The sequence below is a fragment of the Malania oleifera genome, chromosome 9 (assembly GCF_029873635.1).
Source record: "Malania oleifera isolate guangnan ecotype guangnan chromosome 9, ASM2987363v1, whole genome shotgun sequence".
Lineage (NCBI taxonomy): Eukaryota > Viridiplantae > Streptophyta > Magnoliopsida > Santalales > Ximeniaceae > Malania > Malania oleifera.
This window is the reverse complement of record NC_080425.1, coordinates 87,849,795-87,877,008: the sequence shown is the minus strand read 5'-3', so window position 1 is coordinate 87,877,008 and position 27,214 is coordinate 87,849,795. Positions and strand designations below refer to the sequence as shown.

The 27,214-nt window shown below is 34.6% G+C and overlaps 1 protein-coding gene across 1 annotated transcript in view; it reads right to left on the bottom strand.

Moving 5' to 3' along the window:
- Positions 1–10,720: 10,720 nt before the first annotated feature.
- Positions 10,721–27,214, bottom strand: part of LOC131163606 (nuclear pore complex protein NUP107) — a 54,787-nt gene continuing 38,293 nt past the window's right edge. The window contains exons 13-24 of the mRNA XM_058120207.1: positions 22,595–22,683; positions 21,866–21,997; positions 19,197–19,319; positions 17,011–17,109; positions 16,581–16,769; positions 15,728–15,902; positions 15,452–15,608; positions 15,053–15,255; positions 13,704–13,845; positions 12,041–12,201; positions 11,728–11,844; positions 10,721–10,936 (exon numbers count right to left, since the gene is read on the bottom strand). Coding sequence (XP_057976190.1) covers positions 10,868–10,936; positions 11,728–11,844; positions 12,041–12,201; positions 13,704–13,845; positions 15,053–15,255; positions 15,452–15,608; positions 15,728–15,902; positions 16,581–16,769; positions 17,011–17,109; positions 19,197–19,319; positions 21,866–21,997; positions 22,595–22,683 — 1,656 coding nt within the window. The 3' untranslated portion in view covers positions 10,721–10,867. The remainder of the gene's footprint in view (positions 10,937–11,727; positions 11,845–12,040; positions 12,202–13,703; positions 13,846–15,052; positions 15,256–15,451; positions 15,609–15,727; positions 15,903–16,580; positions 16,770–17,010; positions 17,110–19,196; positions 19,320–21,865; positions 21,998–22,594; positions 22,684–27,214) is intronic.

Genomic DNA, 27,214 nt, shown 5'->3' with positions numbered 1-27,214 from the left:
AAGGGTGAGGTGGGGGAAGCTGCCTTTCGTCTTCAGGTCAGGTGGGGAAGCTTCCTTTGAAAGACCGAGGAAAGGGAAAGGATTGAAAGACTTTGTCACCGTTTTCATTTGTCAATAAGGAAAAAGGGAAAGGATTGAAGACTTTGTCAATAAAGAAAAAAGGGAATAATGCTATAATTAGCATCTTTATTTAAAAGCTTAAAAGATTTCCTCAACAGTAAATAATAATAATCCCCACATCACTTTAAGTACAACTGTCAAAATATTATTTTCCTAATGCTAACATTACAAAGATTTATGCGCTTAAATTTTAATACTTTCCTGTTAATAAATTCAAATTTTGTTTTAAAAATAAAGAATAAAGATGAATTATCTCTTTTCTTTTGCACAATCTAATTCCATTATAGACATTTTATTCAAATTTTAAATCATTATTATTTTACATCATTATTCTTATAATTTCCTGACGTCATTATTATTATTATTATTATTATTATTATTATTATTATTTGTACATTTATTTACTCCTCAAACTTCCATAATACAACGTGAAATTTGATGGAAGTGGTTCATTTGCAATTTTTTTAATGTAGCTTAAATTCGTAGACTGTAATAGCGTTACAAGTTATTCAAAAATACTTATTCATACATTTGTTATGGAAAAGACAAAGAAAGATTGATATCATTTATCAACACTTGTTATCTAGTATCATATTCAAATATTTCCATCTTAAGTTATATTCTGAATTTTTAAGTCTCGAATTCGAATTCTAGAGAGAGAAGAGATTTTTTTTTTTTTTTTTTTTTTTATGTGTCATAGAATTACAATAACTATAAAGAAAAAAGACTAAAACTTTGATTTTGGAGATTTGCTGTTCAAATTATTGTGAGATGAATGATTGAAAAGAGTATGGCAAGAAGTTTAGTGTAGGGTTACAGTTATCCATATTGTCATATTAAAATATTTATTTTTTTAGGCTCAATAGTTAAAGTTTAAGAATCTTGATTTAAATCCTAAAAAGAAAAGTGAAAAGAAATATATGATAGGAGATATAACTTTTAAAAATATCAAATAAACGTATTTAATTTGTCATTAGAGTACCATTTTATGTAAATGTTAATCTAATTTATTAACATTTTTTGTATGAAAAATAACAAGAAACATTTTAGAAATTTTTTTCTACAAAAAAAAAAAAAAAGAGTTGATTAATTTTTATTATTTTATTGTAAATACTAAATATGCCACATACATTTCACGTGACTGGATGTAAAATACTTGTATTATTTTTGGCATTTGTACATATTTGGATAAAATATAATATAAAATTGTCTTGAGTTTCTTTTAAATCCACAAAATAAAAATTCAAACTTCAAAATCTATGCCTCCAAATAGTGTGTTATTAAAATTATGTAAAATATTTTTAAATTTTAATATTTATACAACATTATCGATAAGAATTCAATAAATATATTTATTTTTTATTTTTTTATTATAAAAAAACCCTATTTATGACTTCTTTCAATAAAAATGTTAATAAACTTCTAAACACAATTTGAAAATTGTGATTTATTACATGAAGTCTTTAAATATATATATATATATATATATATATATATATATATATATATATTTTGTTTTCTAATTATCAATAATAAATTCAAAACCACTATTTGGAGGGTCTTCTATAACTTTTTTTTCTATTTTTTGAAACTATTTGATTATTTACTATTACATTATGTATTATTATTGCAGATCAATTGTTTCAAACTTTCGTGATTTTGTTAATATTGTATAATGTAGAAATAGGAAGAGCTCAACAAGTTACCCAAGAACATTAAATTTGTTATAAAGTATAAACAGAATAGACAATCAAATTTAAACATAATCTGAAAAGACATTATTTATTCATCTCGAGTAAAATCACATGGACTTTGATATGGAAAAAAATTTAGTGTCCGATTAATGTGTGTCCTCATCAATAAGGTAAAACTACGTAAACTTGTGTAGGGTGATATTTAAAAAAAAAAATTTGGACTTTTACAGTCGTCTGGAGCTTAGAAAATATTGAGTAAAGAAAAGGATAATGAGAAGGATTCCACTTTTTCATATTTGGTTATCAGGAAAAGTGAAAAAGAAAATAAAAATGTATTAAATCAATGAACAAAATGTACACATCCTTGATATTTAGTTTTTCTTAATTTTTAATCATATTAGAATAATTTTTATTTTAAGCAAAATTTGACATAGAGAGAAAATATAGTAGAAAAAAATTTCCTTCTTATTTTTTTTTTTTCCTTTTCCTAAACAAAATCCTTCATCCAAACAAGCCATTATAAAATGCATGATTCATATTTAACTTTTGTTTGTTTTAGCAGCAACAGATATCGGTTCTTCACTATTACCTTGTTGATTTCTCGGTAATCAATGCACATTCGCATCGACCTATCTTTCTTCTTCACGAATAATACTGGAGCTCCACGAGGTGAAACACTAGGTCTAATAAAACTCTTATCTAGTAGTTCTTGCAACTGCTCCTTCAACTCTCTAAGTTCAGCTGGAGTCATCCGGTATGGAGCTCTAGAAATCAGCGTCTTGCCTGGCAGCAGATTAATAGCGAACTCCACCTCCCGATCAAGAGGTAAACCGAGTAAGACTTCCGGGAATACATCCGAAAATTTGTTAACCACTCGGATATCTTCAAGTTTCAGATCATCCTGAGGTGGTTCCTTCATGCAAGCTAGGTACCCTTGACAACCCTCCAAGAGTAACCTTCTCGCCTGTATAACTAACAAAATCTGTGGCACCAAACGCACACACGATCCCACGAACTCATACTCTTGCTCCCAGAAGGTCTGAACACTACTACCTTCCTACGACAATCAATTACCGCATAACTAGAGAATAGTTAATCCATCCCTAGTATGACGTCAGATCCGCACATGTTATACACTACTAGGTTCCCCGGTAGCAGTCTTCCTTGAATAACCACTAGGTAGTTTCCTAACATCTTACTACAAATCGTAAAGCTAAGGTAATAAAGCAAAAGAAGATTGGGAAAAAAAAAGAAGGTAAGTGCCCCCTCCTTCTATATTCTCTAGTTTCCTAGAGTACTTGTTTTTATAAGATTGATTTATGTGATGCCCTAGTTTTCTTTAATTTGTTAAGCCTTTAAATCCCCAAATAGGATACTAAATTTTTTTTCCCACAAAAAAAAAAAAAAGAACCTAAGTTCAAATTCAAAGAAAAAGAACCCAGAAACACCTTTCGATTCCCTCATCTAGAGCTCCAAGTTCAATAAAAAAAAACCTCACAAACCCCCCGTTTAATTCCAAGTCATACCCAAATACCTAAATTTGAAAACTCATATCCAAAACCTAGACTCAGATCCGAAAAACCATACCCAAATAGCCCAAACCCGACTTGAGGACATGGTTCAACTTGGCCTGAATCTGAGTCAACCTAAACCTGGTCCAAAAATCCTGATCTGACCCGACTACCCGACCCAAGTCAACCTTGACCTTGGTCTACTGACCCATACTGTAGACCTAGGCCCACTATCGATGGTCATTTTAGTTGAATGCCCAAAACAGAGGTTGGCAAGCTTTTTCTTTCTTTGTTCCTTTTTTACCTTTTTTTTTTTTTTTTGCCTTTCTTGTGGTGTTATTGCCATCTTTTACCATCCTGAGTGATTTAAGTCTATAAATTTAAGGTGGCATTCGACAATGATTTTGGCCTTGTACACACAAATCAAGATAAAATTCCTATCATTATGGGCATTTCTATCCACTTTCTACCAAATTTGGCTGTGTTAGGTAATCTAGAGCAATCCAAAATGATAATAAAATATCTGAAAAGATTTTGATCTTGGGCATGCAAATCGAGGTAACAATACTTGTCATTTCGGGCTTTTTAAAATCTTTTTCTACCAAATTTGACTACACTAGGTACTAGTCCAAAATGATAAAGAGAGGTATGATAGTGACTTTGACTTTGGGCACATAAATCGAGGCAAAAACCCTTGTCATTCTAGGCTTTTCTAATTTCTTTCTGCCAAATCTAACTGCATTGGGTGATTCGGAGCCATCCGAAATGATAAGGTGGTGTCCTCCAATAATTTTGTCATCTGACACAAAAATTGAGACAGAAGCTCCATCATTTCTGGATTTTTGGTTCACTTATCGTCAAATCTGATTGCATCAAGGGATCTAGAGCAGTCCAAAATTGTGACAAATCACTATTTTGATTTTTTTTACACGAAAATCAAGGTGAAAATTTAACTTTTCTATAATTTTCTAACATTTTTAGAAACTTTCAAAATTTTTAGTCATTTTTTGTGGACCTCAACACACTTTTTTATTTAATATAATAAATTATTTTTTTCCAAAAAAAATTATTTAAACAGATATTATTTTAACAACAAAATATTCAAATTTTAAAAATGAAAATTAAATATTTTTTTAAAAAAATTAATTTTTCAATAAAAAAGTAAACAAAACAACAAAATCAAAAACACATGCTGGAGCATGTATGCACGCGCCTACAAGTGGTGCCCATCAAAAACTTGGTTACAACCTTAACATGGGATAAAGAACCCTGAATTTGGAAAATGTAACAAGCACATTACTAGGCTTTCATCTAAGAAAGAAGGTCAGCGATGAAATTTCGCATGGTGAAGGGCTTGTGGTAAAGGGTAACGATGAACGTAGGAGAGGAAAATTCAAGAATTGATCGAATCACAATAAGTCTCGATCACAGTCCAAGAAAAAGAAGGATATCTGGTGTTTTAAGTGCGATAAAAAAAGGCACATAAAATCAGAGTGTCCGAAATAAAAGAAAGGGAATGCTGAAAAGTAAGAAGGTACTTCAAAATCAACAAATGTAGTTAAAGAAGGAAACTCGGAAAGCAGTGATGGTGATATACTTTCAATTTCATTGGGGTCGAATCAATTCACGGACTCTTGGGTCCTAGATTCGGCATGTTACCAAACAAAAAATGGTTCAACACCTACAGTTCGGTTAATTCTGGTTCCGTTTTGATGGGTAATGATGTTTCATGTAAAATCATTGGAATAGGGAACGTAAGAATTAAGATGTTTGCTGGTATTGTGAGAACTTTATGTGATGTAAGGCACATATCAGATCTACGGAAGAGTTTAATTTCATGGGGTACTTTGGATTGTAATGGATTTAGTTATAAGTTAAAAAGTGGAGTTTTGAAGGTGTGTAAAAGCATTCTAACGGTGATGAAAGGGCAGCAGTTAGTAGGGAAAATCTATACACTTCTAGGTACTACAGTTGTGATACCCCGTGGAAGAAAGACTTAAAAAGGATTGATGTTACTACCCATATAAATAAGGTGCACCTTTCTTTTCGGGAGCCTTCCCATAAAAACTTCACGATTAAGCGTGTTTGGCTTGGAGTAATCTTAGGATAGGTGACCTTCTGAGAAGTTTTCTTAGGAAGTGTGTGAGTGAGGAAAAAACACACTGAAAATGACACATGTTGGTCTGTAGGACCAGTCATTAGTTTGATAAGGTCCGCCCCCCCTGTTGTCTGGTCTAGGTGGAGAAGGAGAGACGTAGTACTCCATGGCAAACCCAAGTTGGAGCATTACAACAATTGTAGATGGAGCTACAGCCGTAGATTCTGAGTTTGATGACACCGTTTTGTGGCATTTACGATTTGGGCATATGGGTGAGCATGGCATGAAAAAACTTTATAAAAGGAAACTCTTGAAGGGTATGAAAACATGTAAGCTAAATTTCTACAAGTTTTGTGCTCTTGGAAAGCAGAACAAGGTGCAGTTCAAAACAGAAATTCACAAGATGGAAGGAATTCTTAACTACATATACCCTAATGTTTGGGGGCAGTGAGAGTAGCATCAAGCGCTAGACATATGTATTTTGTGAGTTTTATTGATGAATATTTGAGAAAGGTCTGGGTGTACTTCATGCAGCACAAGTAAGATACTTTTGCTAGGTTTAAATTGTGTAAAGCTGAGGTGAAAAACCAAACTGGGAAGAGAATTAAATGTCTCAGGTCAGACAATGGGACCGAGCACACTGATTCGAGGTTCATGGAGTTTTGTGAGCAGTAGGACATTAGGAGACATTTCACAGTTCTTGGGAAATCACAACAAAATGGTGTGGCTGAAAGGATGAACTAAACTCTGGCTAAGAGAGCTCGGTGTCTCAGGTTAAATGCAGGGCTAACAAAGAACTTCTAGGCCGAGGCATTTAGTATGACATGTTTCTTGGTACTCTAATCACCCAAGGCATCACTAGAGGGGAAAGTTGCAGAGAAGGTATGGACAAGTAATGCAGTATACTACTCCGATTTGAGAGTATTCGGTTGTCCAACTAATTTGCACATTTCTAGTGAGGAGAGATCGAAGTTTGATACAAAGTCTAGACGCTGCATTTTTCTGAGGTATCATAAAGGTGCGAAGGGGTTCGTTATGGGATCCAATGGCAAACAAGGTGGTGATCAGTAAAAATTTAGTTTTTTATGAGAAAGCTATGGTGAAGCGTACTCAAGAATATGGTGAAAAAAAATAGAAGCCAAAAAACTTGAGTAGAGATTAGCATGTTGTGCAATTAGAGTTAGAGTCCCAGGGCAATAATCATGGTCCTCAGATTGCAAGGATATCTAGCTCAGGAAACCAGCATATTAACAATGTTTCTATATGGAGATCCAAACGCACTATCAGACCACTGCCCAGGTATGGATTTGATGATCTGGAATCTTGTGCTTTCATTTCTAGTTGCAAGGATCTAACTACTTTTCAAAAGGCAATATACGGCCAGGAGAAAAGTAGATGGATGGGTGCTATGATGGAGAAAATGGAGTTGTTGCATAAGAACCAGACTTGGGATTTGGTGGAGCTTCTAGATAAGAAGATGGTGATAGGTTGCAAGTGGGTATATAGGAAGAAGGAAGCAATTTTAGAAAAGGAATGAGAGAAGTTCAAGGTACGGTTAGTAGCAAATGGGTACTCACAAAAGAAATGAGTAGATTATAATGAAATTTTCTCACCTATGATTAGACACACTTCCATTGGGGTAGTATTGGGATTAGTAGCACATTATGATATACATTTGGAACAAATGGACGTGAAGATAGCATTTCTCCATGGTGATTTGGAGAAGCAGATCTATATGGTACAACCTGAAGGATTTAGTCAGCCCAGGTAGGAGTTTTTAGTTTGCAAACTGAAGAAGTCTCTTTACGGGCTAAAACAATCTCCGAGGCAATGGTATAAACGTTTTGATTCCTGTATGATCTAGATAGGCTATAGGAGGTGTGAGTATGATTGCTACATGTATGTGAAGAATCTTGATGATGGTTTTCTCATTTTCTTATTGCTATATGTTAATGACATGCTAATTTTTTCCAAGAACGTAACTGAGGTAAATCAATTAAAGACTTTATTGAATAAATAGTTTGACATAAAAGATCTTAGTGTAGCCAAAAAGATACTTGGGATGGAGATTCGTCGGGATAGAATTGTAGGGAGATTATGGTTCTCTCAGGGTAGTTTTGTGGAGAAGGTATTGGAAAGTTTTAGCATGATTGATGCAAAACTGGTAAGTACACTTTTAGCGATTCATTTTAACTTGTCTATCACTTAATGCCCAAGGACGGATGATGATATCCGTGACATGTCAAAGGTCCCCTATGCTAGTGTTATGGAGTGTTTAATGCATGTCATGGTATGTACAAGACTAGACTTGGCACATGCAGTCAGTGTGGTGAGTAAGTTTCTTTCTAATTCGAGTAGATAGCATTGGGATGTCATTAAATAGATTTTCAGATACTTAAAGGGTGCTTCTAATCATGACATCATATTCGACAAGCAACAAAGTGATCCGTCAGTTGTGGGATTTATTGATGCAAATCATACAGGGGATTTTGATGACAGAAGGTCTACAACAGGGTATGTGTTTATCCTTACAGGAGGAGCTATTTGTTGGAGGTCCATGGTACAATCTTTGGTTACATTATCAACAACTGAGTCAAAGTATATGACAGTCGCCAAAGCTGCTAAGGAATCATTATGGCTTACTAGTTTAGTCAAGGAGTTGGGCATACAGCAAGGTGGAGTTGACTGTGTTGTGATAGTCAGAGTGTCATCTATTTGGTGAAGAATTAAGTGTATCATACAAGAACTAAACATATAGAGGTAAGGTTCCACGGGATCTGGGAGTTGCTTTCTTTAAGTGAATTTGTACTTGAGAAAGTTCACACTTATGAGAACACAACGGATATTTTGACGAAATCGATTACCACATAAAAGTTCAAGCATTGCTTGGACTTACTAAATGTCTCCAGTTGCTAGAAGGGAGACGGTCTCAACCTATTATCCCAAGGTTAAGGTGGAACAACAGGTTTATGTTTTTATGTTTCTCTTAAGGGGCATATATTCGCCAAGGTGGAGATTGTTGTGATATGTGGCTCACATACTAAGTGCATGGAAGGCAAGCATAATAAGAAAATATAAAGGAAATTAAGAAGCTGATGGCAATAGGGGAAACTGTCGACGGTAGCCCTGTAACCGTCGACAGTTTGGCCAAGTTTCAAAGAAAATTTGCTCTCTATCTGAAACCGTCGATGGTATGTCCTCAAACCGTCGACGGTTTGGCTCGGGAACCTAACACGGATTTCAAATTTTGAATAGGGAGAGCCTCTAGGAACTTTATATAAACATTGTTTCTATTGCATTTGTAATGGTTGTTGGTGTCTTTGACACAAAATAGTAAGAAATAATATTGATAGCTCCCGTAGATTTAGGCATTGCCAAACCACATAATTATTTGTCTCTTTTGTTATTTACTTTCATATAATCTGCATGATTATGATCAATTTTCTGTATTATTCACCGTTGACTGCTATGTTTGTAAGATCTTTGTTATTCAACCGCGCGTTCGATTTTACACAGCAATTAGTTTGAACTTACTTCTATATATCATATGTATCATTACACCTAAAAATATATTTAAAGTTGATTAAAATTTTCATCACCAATTCACCCTCGTGCAATACACTTGAGTTCATACTCCCAAGCACTCTTAAAGAGCTTATACCCTTCACTTCTAAAATGTCAGTTAAATTTACTAAAAAATAGACAATCTGGGACACAATTCAAGTTGTTTTAGAGCCACTTGACAACTTGGCTCAATAGGGGCTCGTCTGGCTTGTTCATTTGTATAAATGAGTGATTCATGAGTTTACTATTTAGGCTTGTTAACAATTCATCAATAAGCTCATTTAGGTTTGTTGATAGGATACCCCTTTTAGAAGTTTGATTGTAAACTCATTTAAAAGGCTAAAATATGAGTAGCAATAAGATCAATTTTTAACACACAATCTAGCTCTGTTTTAATATTTCCTTTTTCCAGCTTGTTTCAATTCCCATTGGTGCATTTGGTATATAGGAATGGAATGTAATAAGGGCAATAGAATCGAATTTGTCATTTGATTTCAACATGCACTCCATTCAAATTTTCATTCACATTCATTTCATATCTCATTTCATTTCGCATTCAAATTTTTCATTTCATTCCTTTCTTATCCTATTCCATTCTTTAATCAAATACAACATAAATTTTTTTTTTGAAAAATGTAACCCTAACTAATTCAACTATAAAGAGACAGGAGTTGCAAACTCATTAACACTCAAAAATATCTATCATTATTAGGATGGAAGGACATCGACATCCACACTATTCTATGTATGTCTTTTATGCATGTGTGTTTTGTAAATTTATCAAATAAGCTTACCTTAAAATTAGTTAATACTTATAGCAAGCTTCAGGCAAATGGTACGTTTAAAGTCAGTTTTAAACTCAACTTGACCACTAATTTTTTATAAAAATCTGAATTTATAAATATTAGTATACTAAAGGTCAACTTGACTCAATTCATGCTTAATTGGTTATTGCTTTAATGAAGAAGCTTCAATAAACATATTCGAATCTGGTCTGAACTTAGCTCGAGCTTGAACTTTATTAAAATTGTATAAACAAGTTTCAACCCAACTTTAATAAATTAACATATTTGTAAGTAAATAAAATAATGTAAATGCATGTGAAAAAGATACATTACTCATTCTAACAATAATTCTCAATTCTAAATACTTAAATAAACAATTATCATGCTTGCAACAATTGGAACAATTGTTGCTAATACAATTTATAAAAAGATATATGTATCAGCATGTACATATATACAATTTCTACTTTAATTTAGAACAATAATTACTTAACAAACTCAAAATTATCATGCTTGCAACAATTGGAAAATTTGCATCACAAATATTTTCATAGCAGTCTTATAACCTCTAATCTTTACATTTTTTTTTTCCTCAAATCTGATTATATATTTAAATCAACAAATTTGAATGCTATATCATGAAATCTTTTATGTCAAAATTTGACAAACCAGCAAACAACCCCACACCTGAAAAAAATAAGAAGGTTTTATTTTTAACTCGTTAACATACGAATGCAATTTTTAACTAGTTTATTGCAAGCTTTTATTTTAATTGTTAATAGTCTAAACTAGCCTGAACTATATAACAATAAACAATTCATCTTTCATCCCACGCTCCTTCCTGATTCGTTCGTTCGAGTTAAACTCGTGTGAATTTGTGAATCAAGATAATTTTATGGTGCGTTTTATCCTACTCTACACATCCAAACTGAAGGTTAGGATTCCAAGTTCTCAAACACAATAAAAGAATAAACACATTGATGAAGCTGTTATCTAATTTCACAGTTTTTACAAATATATTGAAATTACAATTTTTACCTCAAAAAAAAGGTAAATGAAAGGGAAAAAGGGGAGTGCTATTTCAAGCTGAAGGAATCAAGAACCAAGCTCCTCCTGAACCTCCATTTTGCATATCGAGTATTCCCTCTCAAATAATAGGAATTCCTGCACAAGAACAAATGATCCAACACCGTCATCGTGATCAGATTATTTTATCAGTTAGAAAAAAGCAGCACATTGAATGTCCAACAGGGAGATTATTATTATTTTTTTTTCTTTAAAGGATGTCATTGGACTACAAGACTCCCCACTTTGTGAATAAAAAGGTCGTTCTGCTCCCTACTTTTATGTAGAGAGACTGTTTTCTTGGACTCGAACCCATGACCAAAGGAACCATCCATGTAGAGAGACTGTTTTCTTGTACTCGAATCTTACCATTGATCCAAGGTCCACTCTACCAAGGAAATTAATATTTCTCAAATTTATCAGGAAGTATTACTCTCAAGAAATATACAACCTATCATTATTGAGCAACCAATAACATGCACGATTCAAGGTAATTATAGCAGTCAGTAGTCTTTCCAGTGACATTATCTAAGAATTGTACTTCTATTGGACGACATGAAGTTGGCAATTGAAGCAATGACATGAATATAGCGACTGCATTTATATAGTCCAATTTTCATGGTAGGAAATGGTTGCTTTAGAAGACACAACATGCAAGATTATTTTATTTCAAATAAAAATTCTCATTGGTAATACAATCATCCTTAAAAAGAAACACTTCATTCCCTCCCGCCTCCCCCCTCCCACCCCTCCCACAGAGAAAAAAGGAAAAAGAAAAGAGCTAAAAAGAGGTATTTCACTTATAAGCATTCACCATTGCAAATGAAACAGACAGCGCATGGTAAGAACTGAAGTCAAACACTCCACCAAGAACCAAATAATTAGCTCACCTGCAATTGGTGCTGACTAAACAAATGTAGAAACCCTGTTTCTGGGGATGCAACTAATTCAATCAACTCCTCGTGGCTCTCAGGCAGGATACCTGCCTCCATGAGTGAAACAGAAACCTGCAGAACCAATGATAAACCAACCTATAAAAGCAGCCATTTTTGTAGATATCTTAGATGAACTAATCCTCACCAAAATAATACAAGCATCTAAATGTCGCCCTCAATTCAATGAGAAATTGAGCTAAATTTTGTATCATAAATGAACATCTACGAGCATAAAAGCGTAAATTTCTGGTTATGAAAATCAACTTACCTGCATACATCGGAGAATGACTTCCGGAAGACAACATCTACGACAAAGGCCCCATACAATATACGTTGCAGGGCATTCCAGAGAACCATCCATGCTTGAATACCATGCATCTAGTCGGGAAATATCCATTGTAACTCCATCTTGAAATCGAACAAGCTCACCTGCATTACATGTTTCATTATAAACAAATAACAATAAATAATACCTCAAAACAAACCAGCACGTGTAACGATAAACTTTTCCCTTATTCTAATAATTTAATTTCGTAAGCATTCACAATCCTGCATGCTTTGTCATAATAGAGTATAAAAATAATTCAATTTGTAATTCCATTTCTGTTCCATAATTTTAATTTATTGCTTCCAATGGATTTTTTCCCATTCATCACACACCATCTGCCATCTTGTTAAGGAAATGCAAAACCTTTGTTCTATAACCTACTTTCACAGCTCAACTTTTTTCATCTTATTTCTAACTCTAAATGTAATAACTTACGAAATTGATGCATCAATAACAATACAGAGTCACTAATAAAGGCTAAGATGAGCAGAGGTTGTCTAAGGTTCTTCTCTCATGTGTAACAAGGATACATGCACATGTGGATTATTTGAACTAGTTATGATGCCACATTTGTATAAAACAGAAAGAACTAAAAGTTTTAACAGGTATATAATATGAGGAAGCAGGAAAAATTCTAAAAACAGGTTATACTTCATATTTTAAGGTACGATTTCTCCAGAAACATCAAGTCCCTGTTTTTTTTTGGAAAAAAAGAGTTTATTTTCCATTTCCAGATTTCCTCACAAGCATCTTGTTCTCCAGTTTTATGAGATATATAGGAAATCTGGAAAACATCTAATGGAAGATAACAATTTCCAAAACTAAACAAACCTTAAGCGTGTTTTTTTTTTTTTTTTCTTGCAGAAATATCAAGTGCTTAAATTGTTAACAACAAATCACAAACCAATGCACACTAAAGCAGATAAACGAAACAAAGAAGACAGTATGAGCACCAAGAGTTATGTGATGTAGCTGTGTTGTCTACATGTACAGGTGAGGGAGGAGAAATTATCACTATGAAGCAAACAGTGACAGAGTAAATATAAGAACACAAATGCTCGAACTCCATCTCTAAATACACCCAGCCTCCTACAGAAAAAGAAAACTGTCAAAATCCTATGAATACGCACACACGCACACACACGCCGGATGCAAATAAAAAATAGGTAATCAAGTTGTTTTAGCTCTAACAGCACGAACACTAAGATTTATGTGGTTTAGCTGTAGAAGTCTACATGTACAAGTGAGGGACGATAGAATTTTCACTATGAATCAAACAGTGACAGAGTAAAGAACAGAACTCCACAAATTCTCAAGCTCTATCCCCAAATATACCCAGCCTCATGCGGAGAAAGAAAACTGTCAAAATCCTATGAATATATATACACACGCGCATACGCATGCACACGAATAAAACACAGGTCATCAGATTCTGTTAGCTCTGGTACTCAGGAAAAAAGCCCCATATTAGCAGGCTTGAGGCATACTAATTCAAGCCATACTCAATGCAAAGAAGTCAACATTTGTAAATTATGCTCAAAAGGAACAATAAAATGAGTTATTTTAAACACATTAAAGATAATCCGGAGACAAGTTCTTTTACCTTTGAAGCCAGCTGCAATCACTGTTGCTAGAACGCCGCCATCATTCCCTTCATGAGGTCCAAGTCCATCACCCTCTGCTGCCAGGCAGCGAAGTACAACCTCAATGCAGTAATTATCCTTTGGTGAAATAGCAACATTAACCTGACAGTTAACAGATATCATTCTCAAACTGAATTCAATTCCAAAGATTCCAAAAAAAGAAAAAAAAAATCCATTGAACTTGCTGACAACCTCAGGAACCAAGCAAAAAGAATTAAATTTCAGCAAACCCTAATTGAACCAAAATACAACCTTCCAATAAAATAAATTTCTGAAAAAAAAATTAAATAAATTATCCAAAATTCCTAGGTGTTGCAGGAATCCTAAACAACTCAACGAAAAGACATTAGTGAAGTTCCGCATGTGCTTTGCTTCCTGCATCACATATTTTTCTCATAATTAACTAAAGAGCGATAATTAAGAATTTTAGGTCCTTTGCATCCTAGAGGAGTTGGCACAGAAAAAATGCAAGCTGACATATGCATCAAAAGATGGGTTGGCGTAGGGAAATACTTAAAAGAGTGTACAATTGGTCTCTCCCCGCCATTGACAAGAGGAAATGGCCTATGCCAATTAACAAGCCAAATCAGATGATATGAATTGGCACTGATAGGTTCTACTAAAAGTTTAGGGAATCATAGAAGCAGTTCATCAGATGATTCATCACAAGTTTGGAAAATAAGCAATAACTACCAAGATTAAAATTAGGGCACTACTGAAGCAATTCATCAGAAATTCATTTAAAGTACTGGACAAGATATCACAATGCATATCATTAAGTCACAATTCAGGATGATTGCCCACACAAATTATCTCCCTTCAGCATGTCAGTTGTTTAATTGGAACTGTCCAATTTCCTCCAATATTTAGAATTAGTTTTGTATTAGACAAGATACTGATGTATCACAATACATATAAAATCACATTTGAGAATGACTGCTCCCACGACATTGTCTCCCTTCGGCATGTAGGTTGTTAAATTGGATTTGTCCATATTTCTCCATCACTTATGTTTATCTTAGACTAGGGAACAAACCACTCAAGAGCTATAAAATCCAACTATCCAAACAAAGAACACTTCTAGAAAGAGCATTAACAAATAATTTCATCACTTCATCAGGTTTCTAGATCTAGAAAGGGAATGCAGCTTTTTTCTCCAGTCAAGATCAGCATGTGAAGTATCAGAGATAAAGAGAAGCACATCAAATAGCCACTGTTATTGATCAATGAACACTAACACCACTATTATTCACTTCTTTTCATCTGCATCTCAAACTTGGCAAATAAGGCAAATAAAACAAAGGCATACCATTAACTGGCGATTCAGCACAACTTCGTCGCTCACGGAAGAGTAAAGGGCACTCATCAGTGTAGCACAGAGAGTGGCATCAGGACACACACATTCACCAGAAGGCACGCATAGCATTGCAGTCGCATGCAATTCAAGGAATACAGGCTCCACTGATTCATAAATATGGTCTTCAGTGGGCACCAGCCAAGGACTTTCTTTTCCTGTATAAACCATTGAAATCATTATATAGAAATGCATAATATTACAAATACACAGAGCTCATCAATGGGAGATAATGTATATCATTGACTAACTGCAGGAACCTCATTCAGAAGCGCATGATCATTAATTCTGATTTCTACTTCAATGTGAAATATGTTTGCACTGAGATACACACATGAAGGTTGAATTACTCACTCAGTAGGAGTGACAGCGAAGAATTTAGTGTTTCTTTGGCTGCAGTAATGGCTCTTTGTTTTTCCTCCACTGACAATTCAAGGAGAGAAACCTCTGCATTCTCCAACTCAAATTTAAGCCAGTTGCGATATGTTGCATCACAGGAGTAGTACTCACTCTATTTAATATAATCAATCACCAGTACAGAATTACTGTCTTAGTAGTAACAATTCATCAAGGCCCAAAATAAAGCAAAAACAACACTTTACAGAATACACTGACTAAAATGAAGCATACCCAATCATGAAACTCCTTCAAATTCTCAGAAACATCGTGCTCGTCAGATGTAAGAAGAATTTCTCCAGGTTGCTTAAGAGGCTCAGCCAGGAAACTAAGTAAAGTGTGCGCACCTATGGGCATTGTTGGTACCCTCCACATAGACATTAGAGCAAATTCTCTGAAAAGTATATTGCTGTTGGAAGACAAAAGGTTAGTTTTCATCCATCCAAGAAGAGAGGTAAGAAAGGAGTTAGAAAGGAACAGAAAAATAAGAATTATTATTTTGAGCAATTCAAACAAGCATATATCATGGTGCCACAATCATAGGGAAAATCAAGCATGAGTTCCCCCCCCCCCCCCCCTCTTCTTATTTCCTGCTTTCATGGGAAGCTCCTGGATTGGAGCAAACGCACAATGCATATAGAAGTGGCATTTGAACTGAAATCATGACACCACAAATAAATAACAAACATTGCTTAAAGCCAGAAGAAATCAAGTCCAGCCATGAAAACAATGAGGTGCGAGCAAGGTCCATTATCTCAAAGGTTTAATAGGCAGAATTCAAAGCATGTTAATAAAATGGTTTAGAGCAATAATAACACAATCCATCTATTATTTAATAGGCACTAAAAGAAACAGTTTTATGATATAAAACTGTCACTTCATATTCAATCAAACGAGTATGTAATTGCAATAGCTTCCAGGAGCTAAGTTCATCCAAGACAACAGAGGAGGGGGAGGGGGAGGGGGAGGGGGAGGGGAGGGGAGGGGTGGAATCTAGTTGTTCCATGGCAAAGGAAGGGGAGATGAAGAAAATCATACATGAACTAAATTCTACTTCTAATCTACAAGACACAGAAACATAAGTTACCTGTGTCTCAGTGCTTGCAGAAGAAGTTTGGCACTAACAACTTGGACATCATTAATAGAAGATGGCGGAGTAAAGCACAGCCACTGAATAACCATAGATTTTTGAAGACTCTGCAACCGATGCTGCTCCACAACATCAGATGACTTATCATATTTTCCAAGTTTGATCTCCCGAGATCTTGAAAGAACCCTGTTCAAAAATATTATAACTCAATATCCAAACCACAAATTTTACTCCTTCAGAATTTTATCCAACAGCAAAGTTGTTGCTGTGTGACCTAGAGGTCACAGGTTTGAGGCTTGGAAATAGCCGCTTGCAAAAATGCAAGGTAAGGCTTGGTCTGCCCCTTCCCCTGACCCAGCTTTGTGCACCAAGCAGCTCTTTTTTAGAATTTTATTGTATAAATGATATGGTAAAATTACATAAATACCTCTCAATAATTTCTTCAAAACTTCCTTTTGAATCATCCAAGGGAGAAAATGGCAAGTATTCAATGGCAGAAAGGAAGATTTTATACTTCACATGAACACTGTTGACATGCAAACATGCGTCACGAAAAAACGTTAGAGACAAATCAAAGAGCAAATTGGAGCACAAGCCAACGTTCTCACAAGTTGCTAATTTAAAATTTTACAGCCATCAAGTGATATCCATGAAAATTTGGTAGCTAGATATTGTCAATTTGAGATGCATTTTATTGAGTCCATCAAAAGCAAATTTGTCGCTAATTTTTTTGGGCAATTGTATGAAGCCTTGGCCCTAGAAGTGTAAATGACTTGGTTTGATTTGGTTCCAATTGAACCAAACAAATTTGGTTTCACAAAGTTGGAAAAGGAACCCACCCAAACTTCGATAGGTGGACCACTATTTATTATATAAAAATTTTTACGCTCAACAAATAGCCCAAAGAAAAAAACATCATTTAAGACATTATATGAGCCTTTTAACTTTAAAAATAGTTCATCTCTTATAAAAGTCATGGATTGCAAACTCAAAACATTCTATTGTCAACTAAAAATAACAAAAAAGATGCTTAATTGCTTATTTTTTCAAATGCATGTGCTTAGTTTATTCACCTGCTGGTTACTGCATTCACCTGCTAGTCAAGATTGAACAAAATTTAAAACATTCCAAGTTCAAATTTTTCAGTCCAAGGATCCAAAGGTACTAAAAAAAAAGTCCCATTTTCAACCTATTAAAAGGATAAATTGAAAAAACAATAATACAACAAAATTTAACCACAACATAATCTAACCCAAACTCATCGTTCCAAATTCTAAACTCAAATTTTATTTCATATGATCACAACTGAAAAGTAAAAGAAAAGGCAACGCAAAAACATGCAACTTTGAGTCTTAAGTTAAGAGAGTTTAGTGACAATGTAGCCTTTCCTTTTGGTTTTTTCATTAAATTTATGTAATTCATTATGTATATTATGCAAATTGCACATAACACATTTGGGTTTAGTGGATAGGCACTGAAACTTAAACACTTGAGTCAAGCAATCAAATTTCAACTTCAGCACTTCTTCAAAATGCAAAGTTATTTCAAAATTTTGATATGGTTTCTTCTGGTCGATTTTTCTTGGATAGGTTTGGGTCTAATTCCGTTTGGTTCTCTAGACAGTTCAATTCCAATCAGTTTAGTTCAATTTGGTTCTCTAGGCAGTTCGATTCAGATTGATTTATGTTTCAGTTTGGTTCCATTAATTGGTAGAACCAAGAAACAAACTAAATTGTACAGTTCTTAAATATCTGTAACTGGAACCTACCCAAACATTCAAAAAACCAAAAAAATTGCTCGGCTGGGTTTGGGTCTTGTTTTGCTCAATTTCCTATTATAGCCCTACTGAGGCTCTCAGATCCCATATGCAACCAAACTTCCAAAAAAGCAGGGACACTATGGGCCCAATGCCCCCTTGGTCCTTTTCTAGTTTTTGATTTTCCAACATTTTTCAATTAAGAAAAAATATGCATGACCTCAAGCAGCATGATGGATAAACTTTCCAATAGAAAATGCATTGGAAAGAACCAAATGAGCACAGTTTCTCTGCTTTTGCTCTCTTGCATTATTATGTGTGACAGATCAATCATCTGAATCACCCCAAAAAAATTATAAATTAGAATAAGAAAGCCCAACAAGTTCGATTCAAAAGAGTAGGATAAATAATAATAAAAATTGTATCAGATGATAGCTCGCAGTACAAAATATATGGCAATTTCAGTACCACACAGAAAGACCTCAATTTGAAAACAAAAAACAAAAGTAAAGTTACCCTTGTATACACTCATATGGGAGATATTCCACACAAGAATCAATCTCACAAAATGAGTCTAATCTTCCAGTTGACTGCTGCTACTTACATTGATGGTTTCCTTACGATGGCCAACACAAAAAAGAAAAAAGAACACACAACCCATTGACCTACCCAAAATCCCAAGTCCCAACCTGGCTTTAAAAGGAAGAAAAAATAGGGAAACTTATTTAATAGCCTGCTATATAATAATTACCTGCTACTACATTCACTTCAAATAAATATGTTGCAATCTGAAAAAAATAGTGAAGAAAGAGATTAAAGAGACAAATCATGGCCCATGTATTCAATAAAAAAAGCACCTGCTATTCAGCCTTAATTCCATCATGTGCACAAAGAGATCAATGCAACGATGACGTGCAAGCTGAGAGGCATAAATCCCAACCAACTCCTCGTGCTGCTTTGAAAATAAAAACATCGCATACCTGGAATTGCATTTCCAAATTATAAAAAACTAGCATATTAAATATACCCTGACACAGAAAATAATAAAACATGTACTCAAGAATATAAATTTTTTTGTTTGGATAGCAAAAGAATATGCTGTAGTTTAACAGGACATCAGAAAAGATTATGAAAACACAAAATTGGTCAATGAAAAAGTCATCATTTTACAACACACTGCAAGCATCATATGTTGAAAGTCACATCTCAACTGAGATTCTCGTATCAATGAAACTCAATCAAATGATTGAGTTTTTGCATCAGTTTCTCCAAAAGGTCACACATAGTTATGGCTCAGCCAAAAATTTTAATCAAATAAAGGTAAAAAAGCTTAATGATGAGTTCATTATGGATCTGTCAATCTGCTATTCAGATCCACCAGAGCATCATCAGACAGTGAGAGCAGAAGCATGGTTACAGTAGCACAAGCGCTGTTCCTAGCATGGTTAATATAGCAATCCTCTGTTTTAATTAGTTTGAAATCATCCTCTTGTTTTCTTCTATTTTAATATCGTCCAGCTATTACTTGTGTTTCAAGTGTTCTTTAGTAATCATGAGTAGCATGTGATCTTTCATGATATTATATGACTAAGATTAGATGGGGACCATGAGGTGTCTCTGTAATCTTAGTCCAAATATCACTTTCAGATCAATTGTAGTGAGCTACAGTATTCATAATAATAACAAAAATGCTGTAACCTTAGTCCAAATAGCATTTTCAGATCCATTGTAGTGAGCTGCAGTATTCATAGTGAGCTGCAGTATTCATAATAATAACAATGGAAGTCATGAGGTTTTTAAACTCTAAATCCTATTTCCAGCTCCAGATTTAACCTTCCTCAAGCCTGTCTCCTCTTTGCCGACTTTTGTTGCCTACATTATGTCATCCATTGTAGTGAGCTGCAGTATTCATAATAATAACAATGGAAGTCATGAGGTTTTTCAACTCTAAATCCTATTTCCAGCTCCAGATTTAACCTTCCTCAAGCCTGTCTTCTCTTTGCCGACTTTTGTTGCCTACATTATGTCAAATTGGAATCAACACAAAGAGATCCTAAGATAGGGTTTAAATTTATAAACAAGAGTTGGAAATGTTGGTGGCTTATGGAAGAGGAAATCAAGATCAGCAAACAGAATTGACCGAGAGGCAGAATACAGTTGAAGATTTGCCAGATGTTCTTCAGACGCTACGGGGAAGGAACCAGTGCAAGCCTGTACAGTGAATACAGAAAATGACCACAATCTCCCAGAGATGTGAAAGGTAGTCCTAACAAGAAATTTTATCATGCAGAAGATGGAAATAATGCACTTTTCTGGAACACTACATGATGCTTACATTGGAAACCTGATGGGAAGACTTCGATTTGAAGATTAGTAACCAAAAGGCTACGAATGTAATAGCCATGAAATTCAAATTACTGGACCTCCAGACAGCTATCTTTTAGGACTATAAATGAGAGAAATATTGCATGCTACATTGAGAAACAGCCTCAAGCAAATACAGTACACAACAGTTTGAGCTTTACTTGTTTCTCATTCGAATCTTCAATCATGATTCAACCTTTGGGCAAGTTTTTACTTGTATGCACTGAATTGTTTCCTTGTAAGCTGGACGTGTCCTTGAATCTATATACTTGAGTAAGTGACCAAGTGAGATTAAGCAGCTCATGGTGTGGCAATGATAGGCTTCTTGTGAACAAGTGTTCCTCGTTGGTTCATGGTAGATGCCATTGTAGTAGGTTTGATATTTGCCATCAAAGTCTTGAATTAGGTACCTCATGAATGGATGTAGGGGCTGAGTTTGGGACCTCTGGGTCAGTTGTTTTTCTCTCATCACTAGTTTTTTCACTTTTTGAAAAAAGGTGAAATTGGTCTTGATCCATGCAAAAAGAAAAAGAACTAGAACAATTTCAGGTAATATTTCTTTTGTTACATGTCATTGTTGCAATAAAAGTGGCCATTTTTCCAAATCTTTGTTTGTTAAAAGAAATTGAAATATCACATCTCTACTCATAAAACAAAAATAATTGCAATCATGAAAGAAGTTTAACACTCAAGGGCTAACCCTCTTGGACCAAAAGAAAAATGGTTACCAAGAACCTCTTGTAGTTCATTTTACAGAAAATTCAATAAACGGTGAGCAATTTGTGAAGCAAGCAAGAAAATTAGAAATGGTTTTGATGGTGGAACTTTGATACTAAAGAACAAAATGAAAGGAATTTTGAAACAAAAAATCAATTTCAAGTAATATTTCTTTATTATGATCTCCAATTAGTAGTCATGTTTTCAGTAAATTTTAGTAGTCATGTAATTTTTTAATGATAATAGATGGGGACCATGGGGTTTATTGGTCAAGGGCTAGGATCAAGTGAGCTGCTATAACCTAGTATAAATACCTTTTGGGACAGATTGTAATGAACCATATTACTCAACTCTAAACCTTGTGTCCAGTTCCATATCTAATCTCACTCAAGTTTTAGTCTCTGTCGTGCTTCTACACCATGTCATATAATGTAAAACAACTTACATGTGAAGAATGAGATCGCCGACTGTCATAATCTTCTGTTTGAATGAATCCTTCAATTGGTCTGCGAGTAAATATCTAAGCACAAGAACTAAGTGGGCACCAAAACGAATCATCTGAGGATCACCATGAGGCCTGGCAGAAAGCACAACATATTCATTTCAAGGACAATGCTTGCATGTGCACGCATGGATCAAACGCACAACCACACACTCTGAAAACAGATGCCTTCACAGTATCTCATCATTGTTAGCTTTGACTTTTCAAATTACTATTTTTTCCCTTCTAAGAATAAAAAATATTAGTTTAGACTTTCAAAAGAAAAAAGTATTTTGAAAAGTCAAATCAAATGATACCTTACATTTTTGCTTCATATGATACAATAGAAACAGCAGCCAACACTGCCAATAAAAAGTCAAAACAACGTAGCCTTGAAAGAGGTATCCCAACACACATTCATAACCCTGATATAATTTCTTCAGAATCATTAACTTTAAATCAATAGCTGATTTTTTAAAGAGGCAACTCTGCAAATCCAGCTTTCATATGGATTGGCAAAGATGTTTGCCTATAGATTTTGTAAGGAATATACATACAAAAGTGGTCAGTAATTGGAAGATCGCCATAAATTAATTAGCATAGACCCATAGTATCTATTAAATACAAATAGCCCATTTCCTCTCCAGACACTCAATATTAGCCCTCCAGTGGAGACAGGTCAGTCAGCTTTACCTGAAGACATTTTGATCATCTTCTGAAGGTGATGTCCAAGACCATATAAGGTCCAGCAGATGTGGTATATCCCCAACCATAAGGTTCATCTGTCCAACAACTTCTGGTTAGAGAGAATCAAAATAAAAATAAGAAAATGAAAACAAAATAAAACAAGAATTTTCATGTCTTCAACTAGTATGATTCCCAAGTAATATACAGATGCACATGTACGCACATTTAAACACTAACACACGCAATAAAAATGAAAAGAAATTTTCACCAGTGGAGGGGGGGAATGTGCCTGGCATTTGTTTCTGAGTGAAATGAGCAGTGTACAGACATTTACATAATCTGAATGAAGAAGAAAAAAATAACCAACATTTGTTTTTCAGACATACAAGATGCAGACATGTTTAAGTTAGGAGTGGCAGCAGCATGGGTATTTTGTTTTCTTGTTTAAGTGTATTTTTGCCATGCTTATATACATAAAAAGGTCAGCTGGTCTGCTGGTGTAATTCTCTCAACTGACCAAATCATTCTCTTCCCTCCTTTCCCCTTCATCTTTCTAAGCCTAATCCTAATAGCCATTTTCCGATTTTTCAGCTGTTTTCTCTCTATCCATGATTACCGTTCATCATTGTTTTCAATCATTAAGGTTTATAATCATATTTATTGTTCAGTGACTATTCATCATACTGTATTACTACTGTTCATTGATGTGACTTTTTTCTTTCTTTTTTTTTTAATACTTTTTCCTCCTTTCGCTGGTTGACTCTTTAATACATGTTCTTTTTTTAGTCTGAAACTTGTCTAGTGTTTCTTATCTCTCTCTGTTCAACACTTAGAACACATGCATCCTGGGGTGAAAATTTCTCTACCCCATCATATGACTCGAGGCTCCTGTGTTTCCTGCTGTGCCTCATTTATGGGTGCAATGTTTTGTTCTTGTTTAACGCACTAGTCAAAAAGTTATGTGTGTGTGTTACAAATTGTATCTTTTTCAGATGTTATGAGAGTTGGAAAAGCTATCAGTGTTTTGATCCATACAGACCCAGAAGCACAATGTTCGTGCAGGTGTGACCTTTGTTCTTGAGGGAACACCTTATTTTTCAAGTGCTGGATACTCTTTTGATGATCCCATTCTTGGTAAATTTGTTGCCAGGGATTCTCCTTCTTGCCCAAATCCCGCTATTCCTGCTCTCATTCCTTTGCCAGACACTTCTGCTATAATTCTAGATGAGACATCTATGCTCCAGAGAAACACTTGAAGGATCTTTGGTTACTTAACCCTGTTGTTTATAATGTTTCCTTCACTTCTCCTCCTCCTGCTATTTCTGTCTCATCTCCTCATGTTGTCGTCTATCCCTTATGCAGAAGCATGCTATGGATATACAGCTTCAGCTCATGTTCATTCTCGACTCTCAAGGGACATGGAAATTGGTGAATCTTCCTTTATGTAGGGAATTTATTAGGTGTCAATGTGTCATGGGGTATATACTATTAATTATCATCCTGATGGCACCATTGAAATGCTAAAAGCCTAGTTGGTGGGCAAAGGGTATACTCGGACTAAAATTGTTGATTACTCAGAGACATTCTCTCATGTCACTTGGCTGGATTCACCTGATTTTGATCTGCCTGGACAGTTAATTTAGTAGTCCTTGTTTGGTCAGATGTCAAAAGTGCAGTCCTTCATGGAACCTAGTGAAAGATGTGTACATGGAGCAAACTCCAAGGTATCTTGCTCAGGGAGATAGTGGCAAGGTTTGCTAGCTGCATAAGCCCTTTTAGGGTGCATTTGTTTCACTGGCTAGGGTTTATGTAACTGAATTGGCTACGATTGTTACCTGTCCCATATTTGGATTGCTATCTATATAAAGGACAAAGATAACCATTTAAAATACCAAAACACCATAAATGAAAAGAACAATACAACCAAAAAAGGGCACTCCAATCATTTTTAGCTTAGCCACATCTGACTAATAGGAGGATGGGTCAGTCATACCATGCAACTGGGCTAAGGGCCTAAAGCCCCCCCACTTCGCCAGTCCTATCACATACCTATGTTGCACCAAACAAGGGCAAGGGATGCTGAGAGTAGCCAAGCCATGCCCATCCTAGTCAAGCCATAGAATCAAACACACCCCGATGTTCTTTGGCAGAGAGCCTGGTTTGACATGTTCAATAAAGACGGTCTTTGAGTTTGAGATTATACAAAATCAAGAATATGGTGACCCTTTGCCATTTCCTCCGTGTTAAGGTTGTTTGGAGCAGCAATGGCTTAAATCTATTGCAGCAGAAGAATAAAGTCTACTTTGGGCTTACTGGCTTAAATAGATATGTTGGGAGCTAAACATGCAGATACTCCCATGGATCCCAATGTAAATTTTCCAAAGACTACAGAGCAGACTTTGAGGCCAAGGATCAATATTTGAAGTTCGTCCGAAAGCTAACAAACCTGGCTAGCATCAATCCTGACATATCTCTTGTTGCCAGCACAGCTGCTCATACATAGCATTCACTCTTCTATAAGGATGCCTTGTCCATGTTGGACACCAACGCATGTCTTATGCTTTAAAAACATGCTGATAATTTTGAAGTGTATTTTTAATGTCAAGTAATTTTTTTGACACTCCTCAAACATTCTTTCGATGCTCCTCATACTTTTAAAATTTTTCTTTACAGTATAAAGACATTGTAATATGACCTTTTATTTTATTAATAAAAATCATAATCATAAAGATGAAAACAGCCAAAGTGTTGGGTTTTTGAAAAAAATTAAAATAAAATTGTCAACATTTGCAATAAAAGAAGTGTTGGTGATGCATAATCTATTTAAATGTAATATTCTAAAATTATTAATTACCATCCTTCCAGTGTCGTGCCTATATATGTTTAGATTTTTTTCAAGTCCTATATCCATGTCAAATTGTACCCGTGTTCCATGACCATTACTGCCTAACAAATTGTTCATCTATTTATGGAGAACTCCACAAAGGCACAGTGGATGCTCACCCTCAAAAGTTCTCCAGGTAAAAGGTCGGTGTACAAGTATAGTATGAGTTTTGATACTGTGGAGATGCTGATTGAGCTGGGTTAGTTTGAAGTTAGGAGTTCAACTAGGAGATTCTGTCACTAGAAGCATGAAACAAACTACTGTTGCGAGATACAGTTCTGAAGCAAAGTACGGAGGAATGAATATAGTTTCACTGAGGTCTCTTATGTTAGTTACGATTTTTTTTTCTTTCTATTTGTGACGAAACTTATGACTATCTTCTGTGGTAATCACACATGCAGATATCTACATTGCAAGCATGCCTGCATTCCATGAGAAGACAAAGCACACTGATGTTGACTATCATTTTGTCAGAATTGTGTTTGTGACGTCTGCAATCAGCTTGGTGATAAATTGTAAAGATCGATCTTGGAGTTGGGCACATAGTTATGTGGGTCGCGCTCAAGCAGAACTGTGATCATGGTTTTAAATAGAAGTAGCGGGCAACGTGGAGAAACGGTATTACATAATAGGAAGCGGGTGTAACAACTATGAAAATTTTTGCACAGCCTCATGTATATTGGTATATTTGCATGTTTCAAGCTATTAACCCTTCTTAAAAGGAGTTTGAGTGTATTTTGGATCCTTTAGAACTTACTAATGTTGTTCAGTAAGGGCTACAAATTTTACATTTAATTCAAAATTCAAACAGCTATTGATAGAAAGATGTTTTATATATACACACACACACATACACCAATTTTTCATAATCATATGTGCTAAAAATTAATTAATAAAATAGAATACATTATACATTTACACTCCATTAATCTATTAGGCACATAAGACATACTAAAAATCCAATAAATTAAACACATTCTATTATCTTGTTTGTTAAAGTAATAAAAATCTAATGAATTTAGATCAACAAGTTATATTGTGTATATAAACCTAAGCTTTAAAATTATAACATAAATCATAAATTTAAAATTTATCATTAAATAAATAAGTAACAACTTAAACACAACAAAAATTACAAAAGAATAGAAGGTTGAAGTTGAAAAATACGGAAAAGAATATTAAATTACTAATATTATCAAAATAAACACTTCTTAAAAAAAAAAAAAAAAAAAGATAATTTTCATACCAAATTATTAATTAATGTATCTCTTGTGAGATTTTAAATTTTAAATAATTTCGTGTAATTGTCATTCGCATTATAATCTTCTCCCCCCTCTCTTCACACAGCCTATTAAGAATGATTTACGAACAGGGAAAAAAGAAATGTGAGAAGAAAAAGATAAAAAAAATTCTGCAACAGTCCACTAGCACTTATGTAGCAGCTGTTATGTAATGATAGTGATCCATAATGACTGCTACAGCTGCTGATTATTCTTCCCATCAGTTTAGCAGTGTGAACAGTATATGGAAACCAAAAACCATTAGGCAATGGCAGCGGCCACTATTTACAACCATGACCACAATCCGGCTCACACGTACCAAATTTGAGGGTCAATTGTATCCCCAGATCAATGTGAGTCGAGATTCAAATCACCTAAGAGATATGACCCAAATTTGGTAACCATTTTCAAATTAAAAAAAAAATCATTTGAAAATATTCAAAAATTTGAAAAAAAAAAAAA